We start from the raw sequence: 22,963 nt of genomic DNA on the forward strand, positions 1-22,963 counted from the left end.
TAAAAATCGAATCTTTTGCGCAACTTACATGCAGATGGCATGACTTGCATATTTCAAGATGCTGTTTTTGGGTTTGCAAGTGTACCCTACATTCAACAAAGCCCTTCAAATTGACTATCTGGCTTACATTCAAACATGTTTCTGGAGTCGAGCTTCACCAGCTTATTCGCGAGTGCCGAAGTTGGGTTAAGGCCGGGAGTTTACGAGCTCCTGCGGCTTTGCGCCTGGTCGAGTAGCCGACGGCCGATCATCGTTGTTGACCTATTCTTAGTAATTTGTTGGTGTATGAGAAGATCATGGTCGTCGGCGTGGTTGACCCACTATGGATATTATCCGCAGTTTCCTTGTCATGCCAGATGTTGGGGTAATGTCCATTCTCAGTACATTGATACTGAGTTGAGAATATCTTATGCCCGTAAATTTGAGCTTCTTGACCGATTCTTTCTGGGGTGTTGTACTGGGATATATTCGGTGAATGTTTAGAATTCCAGGTGTGAGCCTTCGACATGTTGACTGTTCGACTTGGCTGTTGACGATTTTTCATTGACCCTTCACGTCATTCACGTTTGCTTTTTTGCTACCAGCCCGAATCCATGGGGTATAACGTAATATAACTCCAACATCAATATGACCAAATTGAATCCGCTTTTCATGTGGCTTCGAGACATCCTGTTGAGGCATTTGGGTCGAGGTGACACTGGCCTCCCTCCATTATGTCAATATGGCACACGATATTCCAACAATGCGAGCGACAAGTCTGGTTCAAATAAATATAAATATGACTTGATGAGTGCCGTTGTCTCAATCTCATCAACATTACTACCATCTTTCTCATCACAATCACTTCTTTGATCTTCTTCTACCAAGCTCGCACAGAACACCCGAATACTGAAATATTCAAATAACAAATTACAAACATGAATTCCAGCAACCCTCAAAACAACAGAGGCAAAGGCAAAGCCACTGGACACAGGGACACACTGGAAAGTATTGTTGATAAGTACGGGAGTGATAGGTCTAGCGGCGAAAGAAGTGGAAAGTCTAAGGAGCAACCAGCCCCGAGCAAAGCCTCCTCTGGAGAGAGGTATTTCCGGCCTAGCAGCTCTTTACTTGAGAGTCCTCCAAGAAGTGGTGGTAAGACATATACTTGATTCCTACTTATAAGCTTACTAACACCAAACAGGTAGAAGTAGCTCCGATTCTGATAACACCAAGACAAAGAAGAGAGATGCCACTCTCCGAAAGCTCGAAGGGAAACCTTCAAGCAGTGGTAAGACATATACTTGATTCCTACTTATAAGCTTACTAACACCAAACAGGTAGAGACAGCTCCGATTCTGACAACACCAAGACAAAGAAGAGAGATGCCGCTCTCCGAAAGCTCGAAGGGAAATAATTCTATGAACCCAGACATCTCTTCCTCTTACTCCCCCCAGCAGGAAGTTGGTTGAAGATGCAGTAAGAAAGCGTGAAACTCTCTGTAAGGACAGAGGGGATATAGGGAGCGGGGTGGGAGGCGAGCAGAAGGGAATCAACTTCCTGGAGGCGCTGCACTGACGAGAAGGTTGACGGACAGGACCAAGTCAAAGCCGGAGACAGGCAGAGAGCTTGATAATCAGAGAAAAAGAACAAAAAAATGGGTTTGGAAGGAGTCGCTGGCGTTATTTGTATCATTATATAGAATAGGCATACAATAGACATTCAGGTTTTCGCTGGTTTTATATTTTCTTGTCGACCTTTAACGAGGTATCAGATGCTAGCACCAAGGCTAACAGAAGTTCAGTGCTATATGACACCCTTTCGTCCTTGCATGAAATCAATGGGCACCGTCAGATAATGTCATCCAAACATTATTGCATATTTATCTACCTAGACAACGGCAAATATCCTCATCCATCCTGCTCTAAACTTCCAATTTCATGCTCACAACTTGATGATGTCTCACATTAAAATTGTCTCTTTTTTGAATCCATGTAGTATTGAATGCGCTCAGAATCGTCTACTTCAAACACTTCCAACTCGATCACCGCTCGTTTCTTCCCACTTCCCACTTCCCAATTACCCAATCTCCCCCAAGATTTCAAACCCTTAAACTCACTCAGCGTATTCCCAACCTCTCCCTCAAAACGTCAAAAGTCCTCCTAAAAACACAACAAGTCCCCCAATCGCAACGGGAGACAAATTCTCACCCGCATTAACGAAACTTGTTCCCGTAGCGAATCCCCCAGAGTCTGTGAGTGTCGGTACCGTTCTGGTGCTTGTTGGTGCTTTACGTGTGCTGGTACTATTATGACTATTTTCATCATTAGTTTGAACTTGAAGATTGGGATGAAAAAGGAGGTGTCAAAAAGGTAAGAAGATGGTAGAAAACTTACAACGTCCCGTTGGTACGGGCGCTGGTGATTGGACGCCCGGAGGGAGCTTGTGCTTGGACTTGAAGGGACAATATAAGGAGGATGGCGAGAGTAGCGAGGGAGAGGAGTGATTGGTTGATCCGAGGCATCGTCAAGGTGATGTTTGATTTGTTTAATGAAATCAGGTATAGATTAGAATGTGAGATGGTATTACTTTGTCGAAGGAAATCGCTCGCAAATTCTGGTTCATACATTATATATGTGGAATCGACAGCTTCGGATCACCCCAGACTACCTGCCAAAACTCCGTTCTAGGAACTTTATAAACATTCATATTTTTAGAGCATCAATAAAGTGCAACGTTATCACTCAAATATGCGGCAAGATATCTTGAAGTATTTTGAGGGTGGTTTTACATTCCAACCACAAGCACTCCGCGCCAAAGCCCAGGATGAAACGTATGAATAAGCTTTAACAGAAACCACCCAATTTGGAAAAAAAAATATACCGTCATGCTGGTACACACACAACTTTACACCCATTCGCATTACTTGCTGTCAACTTCCGCTGACCCGCCCAATTTCTTGCATCTCGACTTTCTATTCTCTTGTAAAGTTGCGCAAATTTTGCTAGCATGTATGACGCCTCTACCAATGCCTTCTTCTGGCCCACACAAGCACGAGGCCCTCCTCCAAAGGGCATGTATTCCCAAGGACTAGGTTTGATAGAATACCATCTATCTGGATCGAAGGATTCAATGTTAGGACCAAACACGGACTCAATACGATGTAAACCATAGAAATTTGCCCAAAGCTTCGTGCCTTTAGGTACGTAGATCGGGGAGTTGCCATCTTTACCTCCTCCTTTTGGTAGAGTTGTATCTGTCAATGAGATACGAGCAAGGGCTGGGAAAATTGGAAAGAGGCGAAGTGCTACGAATGATTAGTTTGGCCACGCAATGGTATGCTGGTAGTAAAGAAAAGTTAGATTGTCTTACATTCGTTAATGATATTATGAAGAAAGCTCAAACCGCGTAACTTATCGTACAGATGCTGCGATTCTTCTAGATCCAATGACTGAACTTCATCCCGTAATCTATCATATACTTTTGGGTTACGTGAAAGAAGAAATAGTGTGTTGCTGAGGAGAACAGGAGTTGTGTCCTGAACAGCCATCATTCCCTGTAAAGCATTGTCGCGAATCTCAATGAGATCATCAGTTTCTTTGATTAGACCTTGAAGGAGGCTCCTTGGATTTGATCCATTGAAATGGGAGCTGGAAGCTTCATTTTCTGCACTTATCTCCGTTTCAATGAGCGAGTCAAGATATGATTGAACTTCCTTATACGCCTCGTATTTCATTGACTTTGGAATGAGGAACTGCAAGGGACCTAGCATAAATGAGAGTCCCATACCAATGAAAGATTTTTGGAAGGCTTTCAGAAAAGCAGCCACCTCGTCCGATCTTCCATCGGCACCGGGTCTGGGAGTAACCCCTAAAACAAACTTCATGGAAGTGCCAACGAACTGAAAACATAGTTAGAATCTTCCCGTTGCCACACAAGTATTCATCATTTGTACCTACGAGACTTGCTAGGGGAGTTTGTAAGTCGACTGTTGTGTGACCATCTTGTGGAATGCCTTGAAAGAAGGCCTTAGTCAACGCTATGAACGGACTTAAATTTGATATATTCGCTTTGCTGAACGTAGGTCGAAGAAGAACTCTAGCTTTTTGCCATTCCTCATTATCGGTGGTGATAAATCCACGTCCACAAAACGGTCCCATCACAGGAAGCCTGTAAGGTTGGTAACCCCAGTCAGAATTGTTGGTAGACCAAGCATTTTGAAGATTTTCCGAATCAATGGTCCTGATGTCCGAAGTACCCAAGTTGTTCAACCAGATTGTTTTACCGTATTTTATATGAAGATTTGACATAAAGGGAATGCCTTGATATTTTAAAGACTGTCTAATTTCTTGTAGCTTTAGGTCAAGTCCAAAGAACGGATCGATGTGGGGGTAAGTGACAGGATGCTCGCAGCCATGCTGATGGTTCAATGTCTTGAATTTGTTTGCTCGACTTATCACAACGACATATAACAGTATGGACAAGAATCCCGTGAGAATGAGCGAACTAGTGTCGAACATTCTGAAAACAAAGTCGTGTAAAGGGTTCAGAGAGTAACAACAGGATAATATTGAGGTAGTGAATGAAGCTTTCGCATGGTGCCTCTGGGAAAGGCAAGAAGATATAGAAAATGCAAGTGGAGAAGAAACCAACAGTTACCAACAGCAATCTAACAGATCTAAAGCATGATAGCTTGGTATGTCAGAAACAGAGTGATCCTATGGTTGATAGTTGGCTCTGGAATATGAAAAGGAGTTTTGCTTTATACGTCGCAGTCATCGATACGCCTAGCGAAGAAGAACAGTACATCTCTCGCCCAGAGTTTCGTGACACAATCAAGCTGGCCTGGTAAGCAATACAACTAGCTCTTGCCATTATTGCCATGATGTGTAGATGTGCCTCCGAGCGTTGCATTGTATGCAGTGAAATCTCGAACAGGAGGTACTAGCTAGGTAGGTACCTATTAGCCGTCCCAAGTTCCGATAATAAAATCCGATAATGCGAAATCAGAATCTCTTGCGAAAGTACCGGTGACCTTGATCATATATATGTGAAGGAAACCAAATTTTGGGATACCTACTAGGTAGGTAGATAGGTATTTGGGAGAAAGTAATAATATTGATATGTATTAATTTGATCTAATTGGCCCGAGGGCCCGTACCGAGCGTACGAGGACTCGTTCGAGACTCGGAAAAGAAACATCGCCGCTACGACTTCGAGTAGAATTACGAGTGTCAATCATTGTACCGGTAACCACTCAGTATCCCCACAAACTATAAGGATACTTCAGCGTTCAAATATTCAATTACTTCAACATCCCAAATTCGGAATTCTCGCCAAAATTTAGGAGAAAGGCATTTTTTCTCTTGAATCCATACTTCGATATCTAGCTCGAATCCTCATCAATCCCTTGTCATACAGCTTTAGGCTCCTCCTGCTGTGCTGCATCCCTTCATACATCAAGCATGTCTTCGAGGCATGTCTCGCAGCTCCGGAAATGGATGCTAGCCTCGCCGCCCATCGAATGGGGCATTGATAAGCTGAGAGAGTTACTCATTGGCGCATTGCGACAAGGTCCTATTCCTCAGCATGTGGCATTTGTGATGGATGGGAACAGGCGATTTGCGCGAAGTCACAAGATAGAAACAGTTGAGGGGCACAATCTGGGATTTGAGGCTCTAGCAAGAGTTTGTTGTCTGGCAAAAAGTGTTGATGTGCTCCCGCTAATACGATTTATAGATCTTAGAAGTCTGCTATAAGTCTGGAGTGAAAGTGGTAACCGTTTACGCCTTCAGTATAGAGAACTTCAAACGCTCGAAATACGAGGTAGATGCTCTCATGGAAATGGCGAAAGTTAAGATGGTACAATTGGCGCAACATGGAGATCTTCTGGACAGATACGGAGCGAGCGTTCGAGTTCTTGGCCAGAGGAATTTAGTCAAAGATGATGTTTTGGAAGCCATCGATAGAGCTGTGGACATGACAAAGAACAACGGAGAGTAAGTTGGGCTATGTCAACGCTGTTGAGTCTAATTTACTAACACCATTTAGTTGCGCACTCAACATTTGCTTCCCATACACATCTCGAGATGAAATCACAACCGCGATCAAGACTACTGTAGAAAACTACTCAAAACCAACACATACACAGCAGCGACCTTTTTCGCAGACTCGAATAACACAAAAGCTCAAGTCAAGAAATGTCAATTCTACCTCGAAGTCAGCCCTAAGAGCAAGCTCTCCTACTCCGTCGAACATATCCGAACCAGACGAATCTGTATCATCCTCTACAACCCTAAATCCTGAGCCGTCGCCAATAAGCAGCCCCGAAGCTGGAGTATTCCCCGATCCCGAATCAATATCCATAGACACGCTTGGAGAAAACCTATTCACTGCTGGGGACCCTCCTTTAGATCTCTTGATTCGAACGAGTGGAGTTAATAGATTAAGCGACTTCATGTTATGGCAATGCCATGAGGAAACAGAGATAGTTTTCTTGGATTGTTTATGGCCTGAATTTGATTTGTGGCAGTTTCTACCTGTCTTGGTAGAATGGCAATGGAAACAGAAGCATGTTGAAGAAAAGGCGCAAAGTAAAGGAATCAAGGCATCAAATATCAAAAATCGTTAGATATCCAAGGAATTTTGGGGCGGGCAATGGCATTATAGAAGGGATTCGGGAGTTGGGATGATAATTGATACCGATAATTTACTATGGCAGTCAGCATTTTCAATGTTGGTAATAAGATGATTGTCGAGTATATCCTTTCGAAAGTAGTGGGATATATCTAGAGGTTCTACAGATTAATGAGGACATTCAATTGTCTCTTTTCGTATTATTCACATTACAATGATATCAAAAAATAAATTCACTTGAGCTCGGCAGTTTAAGCTTGAAAGCCTGCAGGCCACCGTAATTAGCTCAATCTGGGCGGTGAATTAATTCTGCCCACACATTTACCCTAGCAAGACCGGAGTGATCACCCACCCAGATCTTCTGCTACTCTACAAAGTTAGCATACGTCTTAACAATCTCAAATGCTGAGACGACTTGCTCGAATCTAATGTCAGTTCCCAATGGGCTTCGAAAGTTAAAAATTACACTCGGAATCTCTTTGAATCCAATTTGCGCGTGTCGCACAACTTCCTCCTCGATTTCCTCATCTTGCCCATAGAAAATTACGTCGATACACACGATGAAATCCACAAAAGCACCTCCTTCGGACCCCTCTTCGAGCCGCAGAGCTCAGCCTCTACGGCAAACACGAAACAATCCACCAAGAACCTCTATCTCTGGCTCTCGACCTTTGGGATCAAGAGGTTCGATTGGCGGCGGTGATGGAGTACCAAATGCGGATCAGACCGTCGAAATATTCCCTGCAATAACCCAGTTCGCAGACGCTATATCTGCATTGCCAAAGGAACTCGTGCGACACTTTACATTGCTGAAAGAAGTTGATGCGAAAGTATTTGGGCCAGAAGAAGAGCTTGCAAGACTCGTCGACATTGCGCTCAACACCCCACCACCGACAACACTCAATTATCCTGCCAACTCAAGATCAGCATCTACAAATGGGACAAATGGGCTTCATGGCTTATCCAATTTGAATGGTTCGTTAACAAACGGCAACAGTGGCCCCGCGAGCACGTTGACGGAGATGCAAGGGGAATCGTTCGCTCCCGTCAATCCAGCGTATGCTATTTATCATGCTCCTAACATGCCTAGAAGACGACAATTCCAAGCATGTGCTAGTTATATGCAGAATATGTTGGTTTCTCTTGATGAGAAAAACCATGTCATCTCGACGGCTGGCGAAGCACTTAATAAACAACTCTCGCGTCTTGATCAATGTTTCCCGCACATCGAGAACGAAGTGAGCGAAGAAGCACGACACGGCAGTACTACACATTGGGCATATCCCGAGAACAGAACATCTAAGGCGAATCCTGTTGGTAGCTCTAGAAGGGATGCCCCTCCTGTCAATAATACGAGTGCTGCGGCCCAGCAAGTGGCAGAAGAACACGCTGCGAGGAGTGATTCTAGGAAGCAAGCATTGCTTGCAAGGAAAGGAGCCAAAACCCAGCATGCAGACTCAGATTTCGATGATACTCACGAAGGAAGAAAGGCAGATTCAAATAAAAGACCACACGGAAATAGCAAAGCTCGGAAAGCTGCTACTGCTACTGCCGAGACACCGACGAATGTTGGACTTGGGATAACGAATGGAAATGGTACAAATGCAAATCCTCCGAAAAGGCGAAAGGTTGAGAAAACTGCGAATGCCGGTCCATCAACGGAACGTGTTTTGAATGGCGTTTTTGGTATCAATGGATCTGCGTCAAAGGGCAAGGCAGCGAGTCCCAGAGCGACTCCAGCACCAGATGGAACAAAAAAACCGGCCAGAGCTAGAGCGGCACCGAATGGTCAAGCAAGAAAAAGGTACATCACTTACTCCCAATCGGAGAGCAAGGAATTCCGCTAACCAGTGATTAATTAGGAACAATACGACAACTTCTGCAATGTCGCCCTCATTGGCATCCTCCCCAATTCGAACTACATTTCCTGATATTAAACCTCCGGGGCGAGCATCCCCTGCTCCTGTAAATGGTGGAAGACCGGCTTCAGCAAGGGCTCGACAGAATTCAGTACAATCACTTGCGGATACAACACGACAAACTCAATCCTCAGCTTCGAACAAGCTAAACGGAAATACGCCTGGCACGCCTGACCTGGCAGCAGCAGCAAGTGTAACCGGGAAAACTGTCCCAGAAATAAAGGCAACAATGAAAGAGGCCGGTACAAATGGCAAGGGAGAGCATCTCCTTGAGGATGCCCAACCACAAAATCCGGAAGTCTTAGGTGGCATAGTAGTAGGGAACAGCAGAGAAAGTATGAAACGTGAGGAGACTGTAGAATCAAATGGAGATTCTATGCAGGGAATTCAATCAACAACAGTAACAACAAAGAGCGGCAGAGCAAGTAAACCTTCCACGCCGGCAATGCCTTCTTTCGTCGAACCGCCTCGTTCAAGATCATCGCGCAGCATTCCGGACACCATATCTACAGCCAAAAGAAGTCATAAGAAAGGTGCGGGTGCAGCCGCTCAACTTATTGCCCAACAAAATTTGGAGCCCGATGATACGACAAGCAGTGCGCAAGGCGACGATGAAGACATTGAAATAGACGCAGATGAGCCTACCTACTGTTACTGCAATGGGGTTAGTTACGGGGAGATGGTAGCCTGTGATAATGGTAGTTGCCAGAAGGAGTGGTTCCATCTCGAATGTGTGGGCCTCAAAATTGCGCCTAGGGGCAATGGTACGTTCTCTCTTCCACACTTGATAACCCAGAGGAACCAGTCACTAACATGGTATAGCAAAATGGTACTGTGATGATTGTAAAGAGAAGATGAAGAACAAGCGATTCAACAACGGACGATAAGTGACACCGGCCATATTATAGCAGGACAACGGAGTTTTTAGTACGTTTTTGATACCTGGATGGCTCATTCATTGTAACGTTATGGCGCACACAGGCCCCTTGGAGTATGGATATATGGGGATTAACCTTGGTCTGGGGGCTATTACATAGAAACGACGTTTGTTTATAATGTATATGATGGGAAACACTGCCATAGATGCAATGAAAGCCCACTACTCTTGTTTAATTTGAGCAAATGGAAGTGTGTGAATCGATCCAAGTTGTGAGACTCCAGATATCGAGGCATCGACGAGGCGAATGAATGTGCAAGCGCCGCCTGACGGACGGCGACTCGATCTCTTTACCGTACCAGGTAGTTTAGCGAGCAGGAAATTGATTGGTCCACGTGATGGAGAAAACTATTGAAACATGGCTTCGCATGGAAAGTTCGGATCGAAAGTTATCTGGGTGCAGTCGACTTTTTTGGGGTCCATGTGGAGTGCATTAGGGGGTAAAAAGTGGTAAGGATTTCTGTACATGGTAAGAGCTGCCTGCCGCAAAGTTGATTTACCCCGTACTTTTCCCCCCTGTGCTTGTACCACCCTCCACCCGACTATAGAGTAAGTTTAGACAAGCTCGTGCGCCAATGGGATCTTCACCGATTGTGTCTTCTATCCATAGTATATTCGGGACTAAACCTCAAAGGTTGGACCCCTTTCCTTTCGATAGAACGTGGTGCGAGTAACGTGGCCAAGAAACTGGGGTGACTTCACCCATAAAAGGTTAGAGGACTAATATCCAATATCTATGGGTGCTGTACTTCGTCACTGTACTGCAGCTAGGACGGAGGAGATGTAGGTACTCTGGACTCTGGAGATAGGTAGGTAGCTAAGGAATAGCATCTGACGCGACGTAATCATCAATTGTAAGTACCTGCCTAGGTAGTAAGTAGATCTGCCTAGGTAGTAAGTAGATCTGCCTAGGTAGTAAGTAGATGAACTCGTAACGAAATCTAGACCCGGAGTTGTGTTTGTTTATGAAATTTTTAAACCCCAGATCATTCATTGGATTTGGGATTGATTGATCCATTTGATTTGATATGATTTGAAATAGATTTGACGGATTGATGGATTGATGGTTTGACTAATTGACTGATTGTCGGATTATCCTTATGTAACCGAATTTGGGCGTTTCTAAGCGATCCAAATAATTGGTAGCTGTTGCAAAGATTCCACTACATACTCTATTCATGATGGGTAATGTGAATCAATTCTGTCTGCACATCTCACGCAAAATGACATAGGAAATACGTTATGCTGCACTCCTGCTGCCATCTTCCTAGTTTCATACAGGATACTCCGTACATGATACATCTCGTTTCCTCTCATCGAATACCATCATTCCATTACATTATAAGAACCCTCTCGCAATACATCTTTGGAATTGCTCAAGGGAGAATGAATTCTGAAGACGTAATAGTTGCATCGTTGCCAAGGCTCATCATTTCACCTTCTCCGCTGCCAAACCTCTTTGATGCTTTTGTTTCGTAGAATTGAGAAGTTCGTCTGCTCGGATACCCAGACTATTGGGAGAACAATACATCACATGTCCCATTATTGGTTTGCGATTTGAAACCCAAACGAACAAACCAGCAGATAGTCATACCTTCCTACGATAGGTCGACAAGATATGCTGCGTGCTCGGGACGTACGGATTCCTTGACAAAGAAATATTCTTCTTAGCGTCTCAGATTTGGGTCGTTCATGGATTGTTATGCCATATCCCATGCAACTTGCGAGTTACTACCGGTACCTAGGTATGTACGAAGTGTGAACAATGAAATATCAAGCAAGGATTATCAACACGTTTCTTCTCCTCTCCTCTCCATTTTCCTCCGAGAGCTGGCGAAGAGGACCCTCATACTCATACTCGTAAACCTAATAAAGTGGTGAATAAGTGGTGATGATATAGGTATCAGCCTCTTATGATTCTTTTTGTTTGCATTACTCAAACGATTCATGGATTGGAGAATCACCTGAGCATTGGGAAGTGGCATTGGGGGGCAACTTAGCTACTAGTCGATTTCCGTTCCCTTGATCTTGTGGCTGATCTCCGGGATAGATACGATATCGGTCTGTAGATGTTATACCATTCAACTTTTCTACACCACTATCTAGCTAGATGTATCTACGTATCGATGATAAGGTTTGGATTCTGAACAGCTATTCGTATGATGGGAATGATTCATTCAACTGCGTGCCTCAGGTTGTCACTATTTGTTGGATATCTGATAATTATCTGATGCTGTCGACATTTGAACATAGGAATACCTGGCATTGAAAGAATTAATAATGAAATCATCAGCAACCAACACATCGTTTGTTCCACTCTTCTTCCTCACTAGACCTTCCTTTTGAGTAAAGTTTTCCCTTCCAAATCGTGTCAATGATAATCAATCAAATCAATCCAATGCCATAACCGTGTCTGCTGGGAACCTACCCAGGTAAATAGAGAGCTACCGTACGGATCATCCCTCCTTCATCTTCGCCTTGCCAAAGCATAAATTTGCAACCATTCAATCGTCAACGTGAGACTCTCTCTTCTCTGATATCTCTATCGTACCGTAATCAGTAATCAAAGGCTTTAACGCAACTAACTGAGCACGCACCGACCTAAGCATCTAAGCATCTAAGCATCTAAGCATCTAAGCATCTAAGCATCTAAGCATCTAAGCATCTAAGCACCGAAGCACCTCATAAGCACTTAAGCACCTGCACATATGCAACACACCACCATCCATCCACCAACCCAACATCATTCATCCATCCATATAAAATACAACTCGAAAAAGTCAAGGCCACTTTTAATCTTTTTATATTCCTTCAAATCATCATTCATTTTCTGGTCATTGATTGAACAATCCCTTTCACCTACCTACCTACCTATCTACTAGTCACATCGAAAATCTTTGAACGTGTGTCATAAAGAACCACCCCTCTATTTTCCCCCGCATATTATTAAAATTGTGCTTGGGAATTCTCTTACGAAATAGACAATCCGTGACTAAGAGTTTTTCTTCCTCTCTCTTTTTTTTCTTTCTTTGATCAACCTCTGTACAGTGCGAGTGCAACCACATTTTTTTTTTTAATATTTATTAAGAAAAAGAAATAGAAAGGGAAAGGAAAAAAGAATCATAGGACTTGCTGGCTTGTCGATTATTCACCGTCTATTTGTCTCCCTCGTTGAATTCATCCCAACCACCGGGATTCAAAATCATATATTCTTGTAAAAGATTCCCCTCACCTCCAGGTCGCGTGCAGCATAACTCCCATCCAATATGGCTGTGGCAAATTCAAACGTACCACTGCCAACCAGGCCGATGAAATCAGCTCCTACTCTAATTTCTCGCAAGCATTCAATAACACCTCCAATGTCTGATCGTGGAGACAGGACCAGCTTTTCAAGTGTAAAAGAAAATACTTCGGGCGTGCCTCAATCTTTCACGGATTCCAAGGTTAGCTCTTACCTGAAATACGAAGTCGACAGTAACGACAACGAGAACGAGAACGAAATCGCCATTGACGATACCAGCAGCGGCGGCTCGAGAACGCCCCCAGAAGCCGTTGAGCCCGAAATGCAAACGTTGTGGTCTACCAACCCTCACAGCACTCTTCATGGACTCGTTTGCCCTTGCGATGGCTTCCGAGGCTGGAAGCAAATTGCAGTACGTGGTAAGATTGCAAGTAAGAGCTACAGTGATTTACGGAACATGAAAATGGGTTGGGGATGGGACAGTGACTATCAGCCAAAGGCTAATCCTGAGCCGGAGTTGAAGCCAGAGACACAGCTGGTGGTGGAAGAAGTCGGCGTCGCTATTTCTGGAAAGTCTCCGATAGAGATGCTACCTGCGGAACTACTTGGTAAGCTACTTCCCTTTGTGATAAATTCCACCAACCGGATTACTGGATATATATTTACAATACGAACGCGCCTGCTCGCCCAAATCGACTCCAAGGAATCGGCCCTCAGGGTACGGGTGATGATGTAGTCACATGACTCTAGTTCCTCGGGGACATCTGGGAACAGCTTTATCTACAACTCCATAATAATCCTGTGGATTGTCAGGAGCTTGAGGTTCAACGTATGCCTATGATGACTTTGGGTATAGTGCTAACGTCAACAGGCGCTATCATTGATCAGCTTGTTACCGATATCCCTCCAGGCGGAATCACACCACGTAATGTTGACTTGATGTCTCTTCTCCTTACATCGCACGCGATGCATTCGGCGACTCTAGCTTCTCTGTATACGAAGATTACTATCCCACACTCTCGAGTCTTCCGCAAATTTCTGGCTCATATCAGAGAGTACCCGGCTCTAGGCACGATTGTTCGACGATTGGACTTCTCCCACTTCAACCCAACAGGCATTGGTCTCACTGCTAGACAGCGCGCCGAGACATTGAACTTGATTCCTGCAACACTTCTCGAATGTCTGTCCCTAACTCCAAACTTACGGGAATTTTTGAGCCAAGAGCATATCGATGACGACATGGATGCAAAGGTCATTCAAAAACTCCTGTGCGAGTTACCAAACATTCAAGCATTGGATTTCTGCGCTTGCTCATCAGCTTCTTTCCGTGACTCCTTTACCACGGTCATCAACACTTGTGAGATTCCGGGAGTTCTGCCCATTACCAGATTGAGTTTCCACGAATGCACAAATTTGCCATCCTCAGTCTTCGAGACGCTCATTCCACGACTTCCGCAATTGACCCACCTCGATGTCGCACATACTCGCATTACAGACGACATCCTCTTCTCCATTCCCAAGACAGCGAAGCTTACGCATTTGAATATTAGCAAGTGTTCTTACCTCTCAGGAGATCGGGTAGTCGAATTCCTCAGCACACACCCAGCTGTCCAATCGCTCGTCTACCTTAACCTAGGCTCGGATATCAAATCCCACGAAATGTTCAAGCGTTCTGAGGTTACAGCTTTACTTCCCATCCTACCCAACACTCTTCGATCTTTGAGTCTCAAGGGCAGCGAAATGCATGAATCGCACATTCCACTCTTCCTGCCACTTACAAAGCATCTCGAGGAGCTCGGTTTGGGTCATGGCCTGGTATTGTCCGATATTCGTCGACTATTTGTACCAGACCAAGATGCCAGTATTGAAGAGCAAATTTCCTGGGTCCCACACACGCTACATTACATTGATGTTTCAGATCTTTCAAAGTCTCAACTCGATCTAGGCACTTTGTTCGGTTCCAGTTGTCCAATACTCAGAAACGATACTCTACCACTTGAAGTCCTCGAGATTGGTCTAGAATGTTTCAAAGTCATGAATACTAGTTCTCTGGTGAAGCGCGCGGGTTGGTGCTTGAAAGAGGCAGGTCGAAGATACTGGTTGGTTCGCGACGATAAGACTGGGGATGGTGAAAAGGACTGTGGAGGAAGACAGTGGAAGTGGGGAGCTAATTATTGGGGAATGAGAAAAGTGCCAGTTGCTAGAGCAGAGGTGGGTGGCATGTATGGACATTATATGTTCAAGAGATAGAAGTCGTGCACAGGGAGAATGGTTTCTTGTTGGATCTTATCTTATTGGTCTCATGGTTTCATGCGATTTCTTTGGGCGGTTCAGGATACCATGCTTTTTTTGGAGCGAGCTTCTTGGGGCGACGTCTTTTGGGAGTCATTTCAGGGGAGTTTTTGTTTGGGTGATGGGCTGGTGGTTGAGTGATGGCTGGGGGTTTATTCTACTCTACTTTTTATTTTGGTTTGGCTTCGGATGGTTCGCTTTTCGGAATACGCGCGTTTTTAGGAGTATTTCGGAACAGGTGGGATTGGAGGGATTGGATATACCTATAACGTACGACAGCAGAAAAGGGCCAAAAGTAGCATAGCGTGGGATAGCATAGCGTTATTTTCGGGAGCAAAAAAATCATAAATATAATTTCAATAATATTGCGGGGCTGTCTTGCGGTGATAAAAGTTCTTAGGTGACTAGGTAGATTGGATCTTGTATTTTTGTGTGATGATGTGTGACTTAACCCCATTTTGGAGTCTAGTAGACGTGTAGTCAAATCTTGTAAGGAGCTCATCAGACCCTTTACAACTTTGCATACCATGTAGATACTAACGATGATGGAAATGGTGAAAACGCCCAGAACTAAGACAAACAGAAATTGATGGTCTTGAAATGCCTGACTAGACACAAACAGGTCATACCAACAAGGGGCATTAATACCAACAATTCGGTTGAAAATATTTTCATTTGGCTAGCCAGGCCTTTGGCCCTCCCTCGACAAGGTCGAATTCAGAGTATCTACTTGTACAAAAAGACTTGGATAATGCATTCTATCTTATCTTGCTTTGGATGTGATGAAGATCAAGAAGTGAGTATGAATTGGAAGAAGATGGTCGGATGGTCGAATGTAAATTATAAGATCCTTCGCGATTCCTTCCCCCTATTTAAGGATACGGAGATCTAGGCATGTCGATTGGGTGACACAGTAACGCGATCTCCATACTCTATGGAATAGACACTTGTCTGTAACACGGAAAACGCTTATGACAATCTCCAATCTGAGTCTGAATCAACTTGTCGGAAAATGGCATGGACGTCAAGTCAAGTCAAATCCAATTGCTAGATCTGATTTACCATCCAGACGGGACCCCTAAATCGCGTGTCTACCTAGTAGGTAAGCCACAAACCATTGGGTTGGTAGACCACGTTATGGGTTATGGAACCGCTTCGCCACGATCTGGAATTGCCTATTTTTGTACTTGGTGAGATACTAGGTACCTGATATGATCAATTGTGCCTCCCTACCCTACCTATCAATGATTGCGATGAGATAAGGTCGGGTCACTTGGTACAGCATGGCCTGATAATTGTAGATGTGAGGGATGAGATCTGATTTCTGTACTCTGCAATCGAGTGAGTGAGTAACCTACCAGTGCCAACAAAATTCTCACGATTCTTCAACATTCTGCTTCTGCGTGAGAGAATTATTTCTCGAGAACTTTTGCACTATCAATTTCGTACCTCAGGTAAGGATCTTCATCTCCAATTGAGAAACAAGGGTCCCTCGCTCGCGGGTGACAGAAAAAATGGCACACACAAATTCGTAATTCTCATTCAATAGAACAACACCTCTCTTTCAATTGATTCAACATCACCACTTTTTATATTTATAATAAGAATAATATAATAGTTTTATTAATTCGATATCAGAGATTAATTCTATATAAGTTTTATAATTCTAAATACAATATTTATAAAATAATTCATTACAAAGAATCGATTCGCTTTTATTGATAGAGACTTTTAAATTTGCTATATTTAGAGCTTTGAGATTCAGTATAAGATAAAAAAATTAATATCGATGCTATATAGAGTATTGTTTTGAATAATATAATTATATAATTGATATAAAGTAATATTGTAATTTAATTCTCTTTGAAAATGAATTGTTTTGAGAAGGAAATTATTCTAAAAACTATTCTTTTGATTATTTTTTTATTACCTAATAAGCTATCCTTTTATTTTAATAATATTTCTAAGTCTTTGAGATATAGTATTTATTAGTTTATTGATATATTCAATAATAATTTATTCCCAATCCTTATTTATAAATTTCTATATAATTGTATTATTCTAATAGATATACCTTTAAACAATTTGTTTTGGAATTTGCTAGATATTTTCGATAATTGAGAGATTAGGATTATCATAATAGTTTTGATAGATTTTTAAACTATAATCTTTCTTTTATTTCTTCACTATATTATCCTTTTTATCCTCATAATTGTATTCTGAATTACTATCTTTTTTGAATACGAAATCCTTTGATATAATTAATTATTGCTTTACTTCCTCATTCAATATAATATCGATATAAACCTTATAGGATAACTTGCTATTTTGATTTTCAGGAATATTATAATATATAAGATTATTTTTAAAGTTGTAGCCTATTACTACCCAGCAATATTGCTTATTGCAATATTCCTTCTTTTCTATCCCTTTAAACTGAATATACTTAGGATAGAGTTTCTAATCTAGCTTTCTAATGATTCTATACTTTTCCTCAAATCCGAAACCTTAGTAATACTTATCAGAAAACCTAACTCTTCTTCAATCCTTTGAATTAGGGTATTTAGCTAGTATATTATAGGCAAATTGGAATCTAGCAACAGCTGTCCTTTATATAATTCATCCCTTACAACAAGCTATATATTTTCGATATCCTATAGATTCCATAATTTATATAATAGTTTTTTTGGATTGATTTAATCCATATACCTCTTTTAATTATTTCCAATTAAAAAATCTAACCTCAAAATCCTTTGTTTAGATTATGATCTCCATAACATATATATCACAAGAAATAAAGATTTTTTTTGCTTTTCTAATCTTTTTACATACTATAAAATTATATAAACACCTTGGATCGCGATTATGCTAATATCAATATCCAATATAAGATACGATATTATAAACCCTGAATACTCAAATTTTGAAAATAGTGATAATTCTATCAATTATTTTATCAAACATAATCTGGGTTTTAGCTTTAACAAAGATTTTATTATACTATTGGGGATATATTTTATTCTTATAGCAATCACAACAAATTGATACCATTATATTGTGATTTAATAATTAATTTTGAAATTGTGATAATTGATGTGAATTAAGGTTAAAAGAACATATATGCCATTTTTCGTGTCACTCGCGAGCCTCGCAAGGAAGAGGTATTATCTAAATAACATTAAGCTTTACAGAGAATAGTGTCCGGATACTTGGCTGATCACTCAACGCATTAGGACAGTGACAGGGTGGATAAGACATTTTGAGTTTAGTCAGGAACCGAAAAGGGGACGTTGGATTCTTGCTTCCTATCCTATCTTGACACTTTCCTTTGCTCTTCCGTTGTTGTTGTTGTTTTTTTGAGGTATGCAACGAGCTACGATTTTTTTTTGAAGAGACGATTAGTTTTTGAGTTTTTTCCTTTATACCCTTTTGATTATATTATTGGTTTTGGAGGAGAGATAACTTCTTTTGGGTTGTCGCATTGCGCAGAGTTTGGTTGTGAAGAAGAGAGAGAGATTGGGAACTCGAGGGGTGATTATGCGATAAATAAGATTGGACGATACAGCTCGATATACCTTTTCAGAGTGCTTTGCCGACGGACTTCGCGACAACGAAGATTTTGGGGAGTTATTGGGAAGGGAGATTTAATTGTTAGAGGGTCCGCAGATAAGAGAGGGGAGGATGCCTAGTAGAGGGGAGAGAGAACCGCGAAAGCATAGGAGTAGGACGAGTCAGGATTTGGGTTATGGAGGGCATGATGGACAACAGGGAGATGGTTTTGAGGGTGGATATGGAAATGATTATGGGCAGGAGAGAACGAGGGATAAGGATAGGAAGGAGAATAGAAGATCGAGGGGTTATGATGATGGGCTCGTGAAGGAGAAGAACGCTGCGGCTGGAAGAAGATATGATGTCCAGGCCCCTGATGCTTCGATTGTTTTGGAGGGTTACAGAGCGGATATTTTGAATGGGTTCGAGGAGCCACAAGAGCGGTACAATCCAGTGAGTTGCATATTGTTGTTGTGCGAATGGTTTTCGAGGGGGAATCAGAGACTAATATCTTGTCATGGCATAGGTAAATACGGCGCATCCGCAAAGCTCCATGTTACTCAATATCAACGATCCTATACAAGTACATTTATTAGTGGAGACAGCGTTATGGGATGCGAGGGAGTATGAAATTCTGTCTCCAGAAGAAGTCGACGACCTGAAGAAACAATGCCAGTCCCTGAACCAACGAATCCAAACCGCGCGACAAAATTTGGTGGTCCACTCGAAATATCGCGATGCGGCTCGTTCTATGACAAAACTATATCCGGATAAGAAGAAGAGTGTGGATTTGAATGATGCCAACAAACAAAAACGCGGTATATTTGGAAATAGGAATAGGAGCAATAGCGATCAGGTTCGGGAAGCTGACATAGAGCGTGCGGCCAGTGAAAAGAAATGTGAAGACTTGGCAGCCGAGTTATGGTCTCTTGAAAAGAGGTTGATTGAGCCGGAGCATCGATTACTGAAGCACACGGCGGGTATCCTTCAGATGACGCATAAAGGCCCGAAGAGAGATTCAGGGGGTGATGATTCTCGTCAAGGTGGCATACCCCCTGGAAGTCCGGAAAGTATGTATACATACCATAATGCTAGGAACAGTCTTGAAGTGATCGAGGATGAATTTGATGAAAGGAGCTTGTACCGACAATTGGATCCTTTGGATATTTCTTTCGGGGCTTTTGGCATGAACCAGGCATTGGAAACGCCTTCTACAGAAAGGTCAAAAGAGCATATGCAACTCATTACAACTACTGAACAGAAATTGGAGGATCTTAATTCTGCTTTGAGAGAAGTAATCATCAAGGCCAATCCTGGCCATGATGCAAGCCAAAATCCAGTACCACTTGCAAGAACCAACGCTCAAGGAAAACCAACCCAGCCTGGAGAAACTTTACAAAATCACCTTGATTACTTGGAGAAGGGTATCGCTACTCTTGATCTGGAGTATACTGCTTCCAAGCGACAAGCCGATGAATTAAATGCTTCCATGGAAGATACTTTGGAGGAATTGAATCGCGAGGTTAGGGGTCTTCTTTCTCCTACACACCCAGAGTTACAAGAGCCACCAGCAATTACCGGACAACAAACTGGCTTGAGGGAGCAATTGTATTATTTCCAGGATATTATTGCTTCGGTAGAAGAGGAGCTTACGAAAGCTGCTGAAATAGTTGCCAATCCTCCGGTCAATAAGAGTAAATCTGGAGATAGCGATCAAATGGAAGCCGTGCTCATGGGTTTGTGGGATATCATACAATCTGGAGAGGAAGAAATTCGAAAACAGAAGCAGGAGCGGAGACAAAATCGTGCAGCAAACGGTCGTGTTCCTCAGGATGATTCCGATACTGGCTCTGAGATGGGTGATCCAAATGAGCCATTTACACTTCAATCATTCTCGGCCAAGGTGCAGTGGCTGTATTCTTCGGCTACTAAATTAAAGGAGCATAAGAAGGTTCTTCAGAGACAAATCAAACAACAGCGAGAACTGAATAACAAGTCCGATGCTCAGAAGGATGCTGAGCTTGTAAGCAAGCAAGAAGAGCTCGACAAAACTATAGGTCTTCTTGAGAGGACAGAACGTAATGCTGCTGATCTTCAAGAGCAACTCAGTAATGTCATGACTGAATTGATGAAAGCTAGGCAAGCAGATAAGATGGATACCGAGGCGCAGGCTAAGGATTCCGCTTCCCTTCGAGAATTACAAGAACGGCTTGCCGAATCCCGTCGTCTGCATGAGGAGGAGCTTACCAATTCTCATCGTGAAGCTTCGGAGCGCATTGCTAGTCTTACTGATGCGCATCGTGATTCACAAGAACAACTTGCAATCGCGGCTCGTGATTCGCAGGAACGAATTGCTGGCCTGGCAACTACTAATCGAAATCTTGAGGATCAGCTCACTGCTGCCAACAAAAAGATTGATGAATTGGAAAATGAACTCCAGGACCTTAAAGACGATAACGGCATTAATAGTGCCGATGTGACAAGCAAGTTGAGTGGGCATGAAGCTAGAATTGCGGAGTTGTCAACTGCTGTAGCTGCTGCTGCCACGACCAGAGTTGCTCATGAAAATTCTCTTAGAGAAAAGGATAAGTTATTGGCAGAGAAAGAGAAGGAGGTGGAAGATATCAGTATGAAGGTTGCAGAATTGCAAACGGAAGTTGTCATTGCGAGAGCAGAACTCGATGGTGCATATGGTTCACGAGCTCAGCGGGCTGCAGAAGTTGCCTCGAATCCAGCTATTCAGAAGGAAATCGATGCTATGACAAACAAGAATAAGGCGTTGCAAGAACAAATGGATGCACTTCATAATAAAAATTTCATGCTTCAAGGCGAGATTGCGGAGCTCCAAGCCGCCAGGTCTCCGGGCCCAACAGCAAGTAGCGCGGAGGCGGAAGCGAAGCTTAAGGAGCTTAAAAAGGAGCTTGAAGAGACGATAGAAGAGTATGAAATTATGACCAAAGCGTCGATTGAATGGGAAAAGGAGAGAGAGAAGTTGGAAGCGGATATTGATAAATTGAGGGATGAGAGGGAAAATCTTGAGAGTCAGCTGAGTGATGAGAAGGTTAGAAATTTGGGGATGAGGAGTCCTGGGGATGGAAGCGTGACGCCGACTATGAATAATACGAGCACGACGGTGCTGAAGAATGAGTTTAAGAAGATGATGAGGGATTCGAGGGCGGAGGGGCTGAGGGCTTTGAGGGTGAGTTTTTGACTTTCAGTTGTTGTATTTGATGGGATTGTGCTAATAAATTCACGATAGGCTGAACAAACGGAACGAAGGAGAATTGAGGAAGAATTGAGAGCAATCAAAAAGGCGCAGGGTCCGGGTAGATCACGCTTGAGTCAAAGTGTTTCTTGATTATCGCTAGAGGGTTGGGGAATTTGACGATTATACCTTGAGCTTTTGATCTATGGGAGATGGGAGATTGGGCGGAGAAAGGAATAATGGATTCAGCACGTCAGAGCAGAGTGTAGCGCGAGCGCAAATGGATGGATTGGCCTCGGCATACGGATTTTTGAGATTCATATTGATGATGACATTTTGGAGGGTGATTTCAAGGGCATTCGTTCATTGTATTGTTAAAAGCGGATGCGAATTCGAATGAATGCGCATGGGAAAAGGAAGGGGATGGATGGGTAGGTGGGTATGCGTGCTTTAGCTTTTTTAGCTTTTTTTTTTTTTTGACTTGATAGCGTTAACTCCAGGTGGTTACTGTTACTATTACTGTTACTGTTACTGTTATGCTGTGAGCGGAATGATACACCGTATTGTTTGGTCTGGTATGCATTGTTGGAGTAGTGAGTATGAGGTCGCAGGTAGTAAGTAAGTAGTAGGTCGTAGGTAGTAGATTTAGACGGCTCCTCCTCCTCCTCCTCCCCCTCCTTTTTTTCTTTTTTAGATGGAAAAATGGAAAGAAAAAAATATGAATATGAATACCTACCTATGAATATAATCTTATACATTTCAAGACTCGAGATCCTGGTTTTAGTTTAGTTCAGTTCAGTTCAGTGCTATCTGTGTATGTGTATGATACGATACCTGGATACCTAGTAGCCTGCCTAGGTGATCTTTTTTATATTATTTGCTGGGTTGGGTGGGGATGTGGTGTGATGTGATGTGATGTGATGTGATGTGATGTGATGTGTGGGATTTGTTTGAATTTTGGAAAATAGCTGGAATATGTATGGGGAGGGGAGGGGAATAGGAGTGGGTGGGTGGTGCGATTTTTTGTGACCCCCCCCTTTCTTGGAGAATGGGATGCGGGAATGTAAGATTATATGGACATATAATAAGATGTTATGTGGGGATTTGGAAGGGATGGGTGGATTTACCTACCTACCTACCTACCTACCTGTGTAATTTTTGGGGGAGGGGTTAATCTTGAGAGGATCTAATTAGGTGAATTAGGT

At 42.8% G+C, this 22,963-nt stretch overlaps 7 protein-coding genes across 7 annotated transcripts; 5 read left to right on the plus strand and 2 right to left on the minus strand.

The window, feature by feature from the left end:
• Nucleotides 1-253: 253 nt before the first annotated feature.
• On the plus strand, nucleotides 254-1,690 carry EAE98_001078 (uncharacterized protein). Its single transcript, XM_038948695.1, has 3 exons — nucleotides 254-1,134; nucleotides 1,184-1,270; nucleotides 1,320-1,690. The coding sequence occupies exons 1-3, from the start codon at nucleotides 918-920 to the stop codon at nucleotides 1,394-1,396; spliced, it is 381 nt and encodes a 126-aa protein (XP_038814961.1). The 5' UTR covers nucleotides 254-917; the 3' UTR covers nucleotides 1,397-1,690.
• Nucleotides 1,691-2,121: 431 nt separating this feature from the next.
• EAE98_001079 (uncharacterized protein) lies at nucleotides 2,122-2,503 on the minus strand (the record flags this gene model as incomplete). Its single annotated transcript, XM_038948696.1, has 2 exons — nucleotides 2,122-2,293; nucleotides 2,376-2,503. 2 exons carry the CDS (start codon nucleotides 2,501-2,503, stop codon nucleotides 2,122-2,124), a joined length of 300 nt encoding a protein of 99 aa, XP_038814962.1.
• A 361-nt stretch (nucleotides 2,504-2,864) lies between these two features.
• Nucleotides 2,865-4,499, minus strand: EAE98_001080 (uncharacterized protein; the record flags this gene model as incomplete). The annotated part of the gene is made up of 3 exons (XM_038948697.1): nucleotides 2,865-3,286; nucleotides 3,352-3,880; nucleotides 3,939-4,499. The coding sequence occupies 3 exons, from the start codon at nucleotides 4,497-4,499 to the stop codon at nucleotides 2,865-2,867; spliced, it is 1,512 nt and encodes a 503-aa protein (XP_038814963.1).
• Nucleotides 4,500-5,444: 945 nt separating this feature from the next.
• EAE98_001081 (uncharacterized protein) lies at nucleotides 5,445-6,610 on the plus strand (the record flags this gene model as incomplete). Its single annotated transcript, XM_038948698.1, has 3 exons — nucleotides 5,445-5,666; nucleotides 5,719-5,978; nucleotides 6,031-6,610. The coding sequence occupies 3 exons, from the start codon at nucleotides 5,445-5,447 to the stop codon at nucleotides 6,608-6,610; spliced, it is 1,062 nt and encodes a 353-aa protein (XP_038814964.1).
• Nucleotides 6,611-7,175: 565 nt separating this feature from the next.
• On the plus strand, nucleotides 7,176-9,421 carry EAE98_001082 (uncharacterized protein; the record flags this gene model as incomplete). Its single annotated transcript, XM_038948699.1, has 3 exons — nucleotides 7,176-8,419; nucleotides 8,478-9,298; nucleotides 9,357-9,421. The coding sequence occupies 3 exons, from the start codon at nucleotides 7,176-7,178 to the stop codon at nucleotides 9,419-9,421; spliced, it is 2,130 nt and encodes a 709-aa protein (XP_038814965.1).
• Nucleotides 9,422-12,737: 3,316 nt separating this feature from the next.
• EAE98_001083 (uncharacterized protein) lies at nucleotides 12,738-14,962 on the plus strand (the record flags this gene model as incomplete). The annotated part of the gene is made up of 2 exons (XM_038948700.1): nucleotides 12,738-13,320; nucleotides 13,584-14,962. 2 exons carry the CDS (start codon nucleotides 12,738-12,740, stop codon nucleotides 14,960-14,962), a joined length of 1,962 nt encoding a protein of 653 aa, XP_038814966.1.
• A 3,336-nt stretch (nucleotides 14,963-18,298) lies between these two features.
• On the plus strand, nucleotides 18,299-22,514 carry EAE98_001084 (uncharacterized protein). Its single transcript, XM_038948701.1, has 3 exons — nucleotides 18,299-19,006; nucleotides 19,080-21,752; nucleotides 21,813-22,514. The coding sequence occupies exons 1-3, from the start codon at nucleotides 18,686-18,688 to the stop codon at nucleotides 21,909-21,911; spliced, it is 3,093 nt and encodes a 1,030-aa protein (XP_038814967.1). The 5' UTR covers nucleotides 18,299-18,685; the 3' UTR covers nucleotides 21,912-22,514.
• The last annotated feature ends 449 nt before the right edge of the window (nucleotides 22,515-22,963 follow it).

Source organism: Botrytis deweyae (genome assembly GCF_014898535.1).
Source record: "Botrytis deweyae strain B1 chromosome Unknown BDEW_002, whole genome shotgun sequence".
NCBI classification, from domain to species: Eukaryota; Fungi; Ascomycota; class Leotiomycetes; order Helotiales; family Sclerotiniaceae; genus Botrytis; species Botrytis deweyae.

Bases quoted from the DNA above. Each gene is read 5' to 3' on its own strand.
- EAE98_001084 (XM_038948701.1), top strand. From the start codon at position 18,686: ATGCCTAGTAGAGGGGAGAGAGAACCGCGAAAGCATAGGAGTAGGACG. The intron at 19,007-19,079 runs GTGAGTTGCATA...GTCATGGCATAG, and splicing joins CACAAGAGCGGTACAATCCA to GTAAATACGGCGCATCCGCA. The intron at 21,753-21,812 runs GTGAGTTTTTGA...AATTCACGATAG, and splicing joins AGGGGCTGAGGGCTTTGAGG to GCTGAACAAACGGAACGAAG.
- EAE98_001078 (XM_038948695.1), top strand. From the start codon at position 918: ATGAATTCCAGCAACCCTCAAAACAACAGAGGCAAAGGCAAAGCCACT. The intron at 1,135-1,183 runs GTAAGACATATA...AACACCAAACAG, and splicing joins GAGTCCTCCAAGAAGTGGTG to GTAGAAGTAGCTCCGATTCT. The intron at 1,271-1,319 runs GTAAGACATATA...AACACCAAACAG, and splicing joins AGGGAAACCTTCAAGCAGTG to GTAGAGACAGCTCCGATTCT.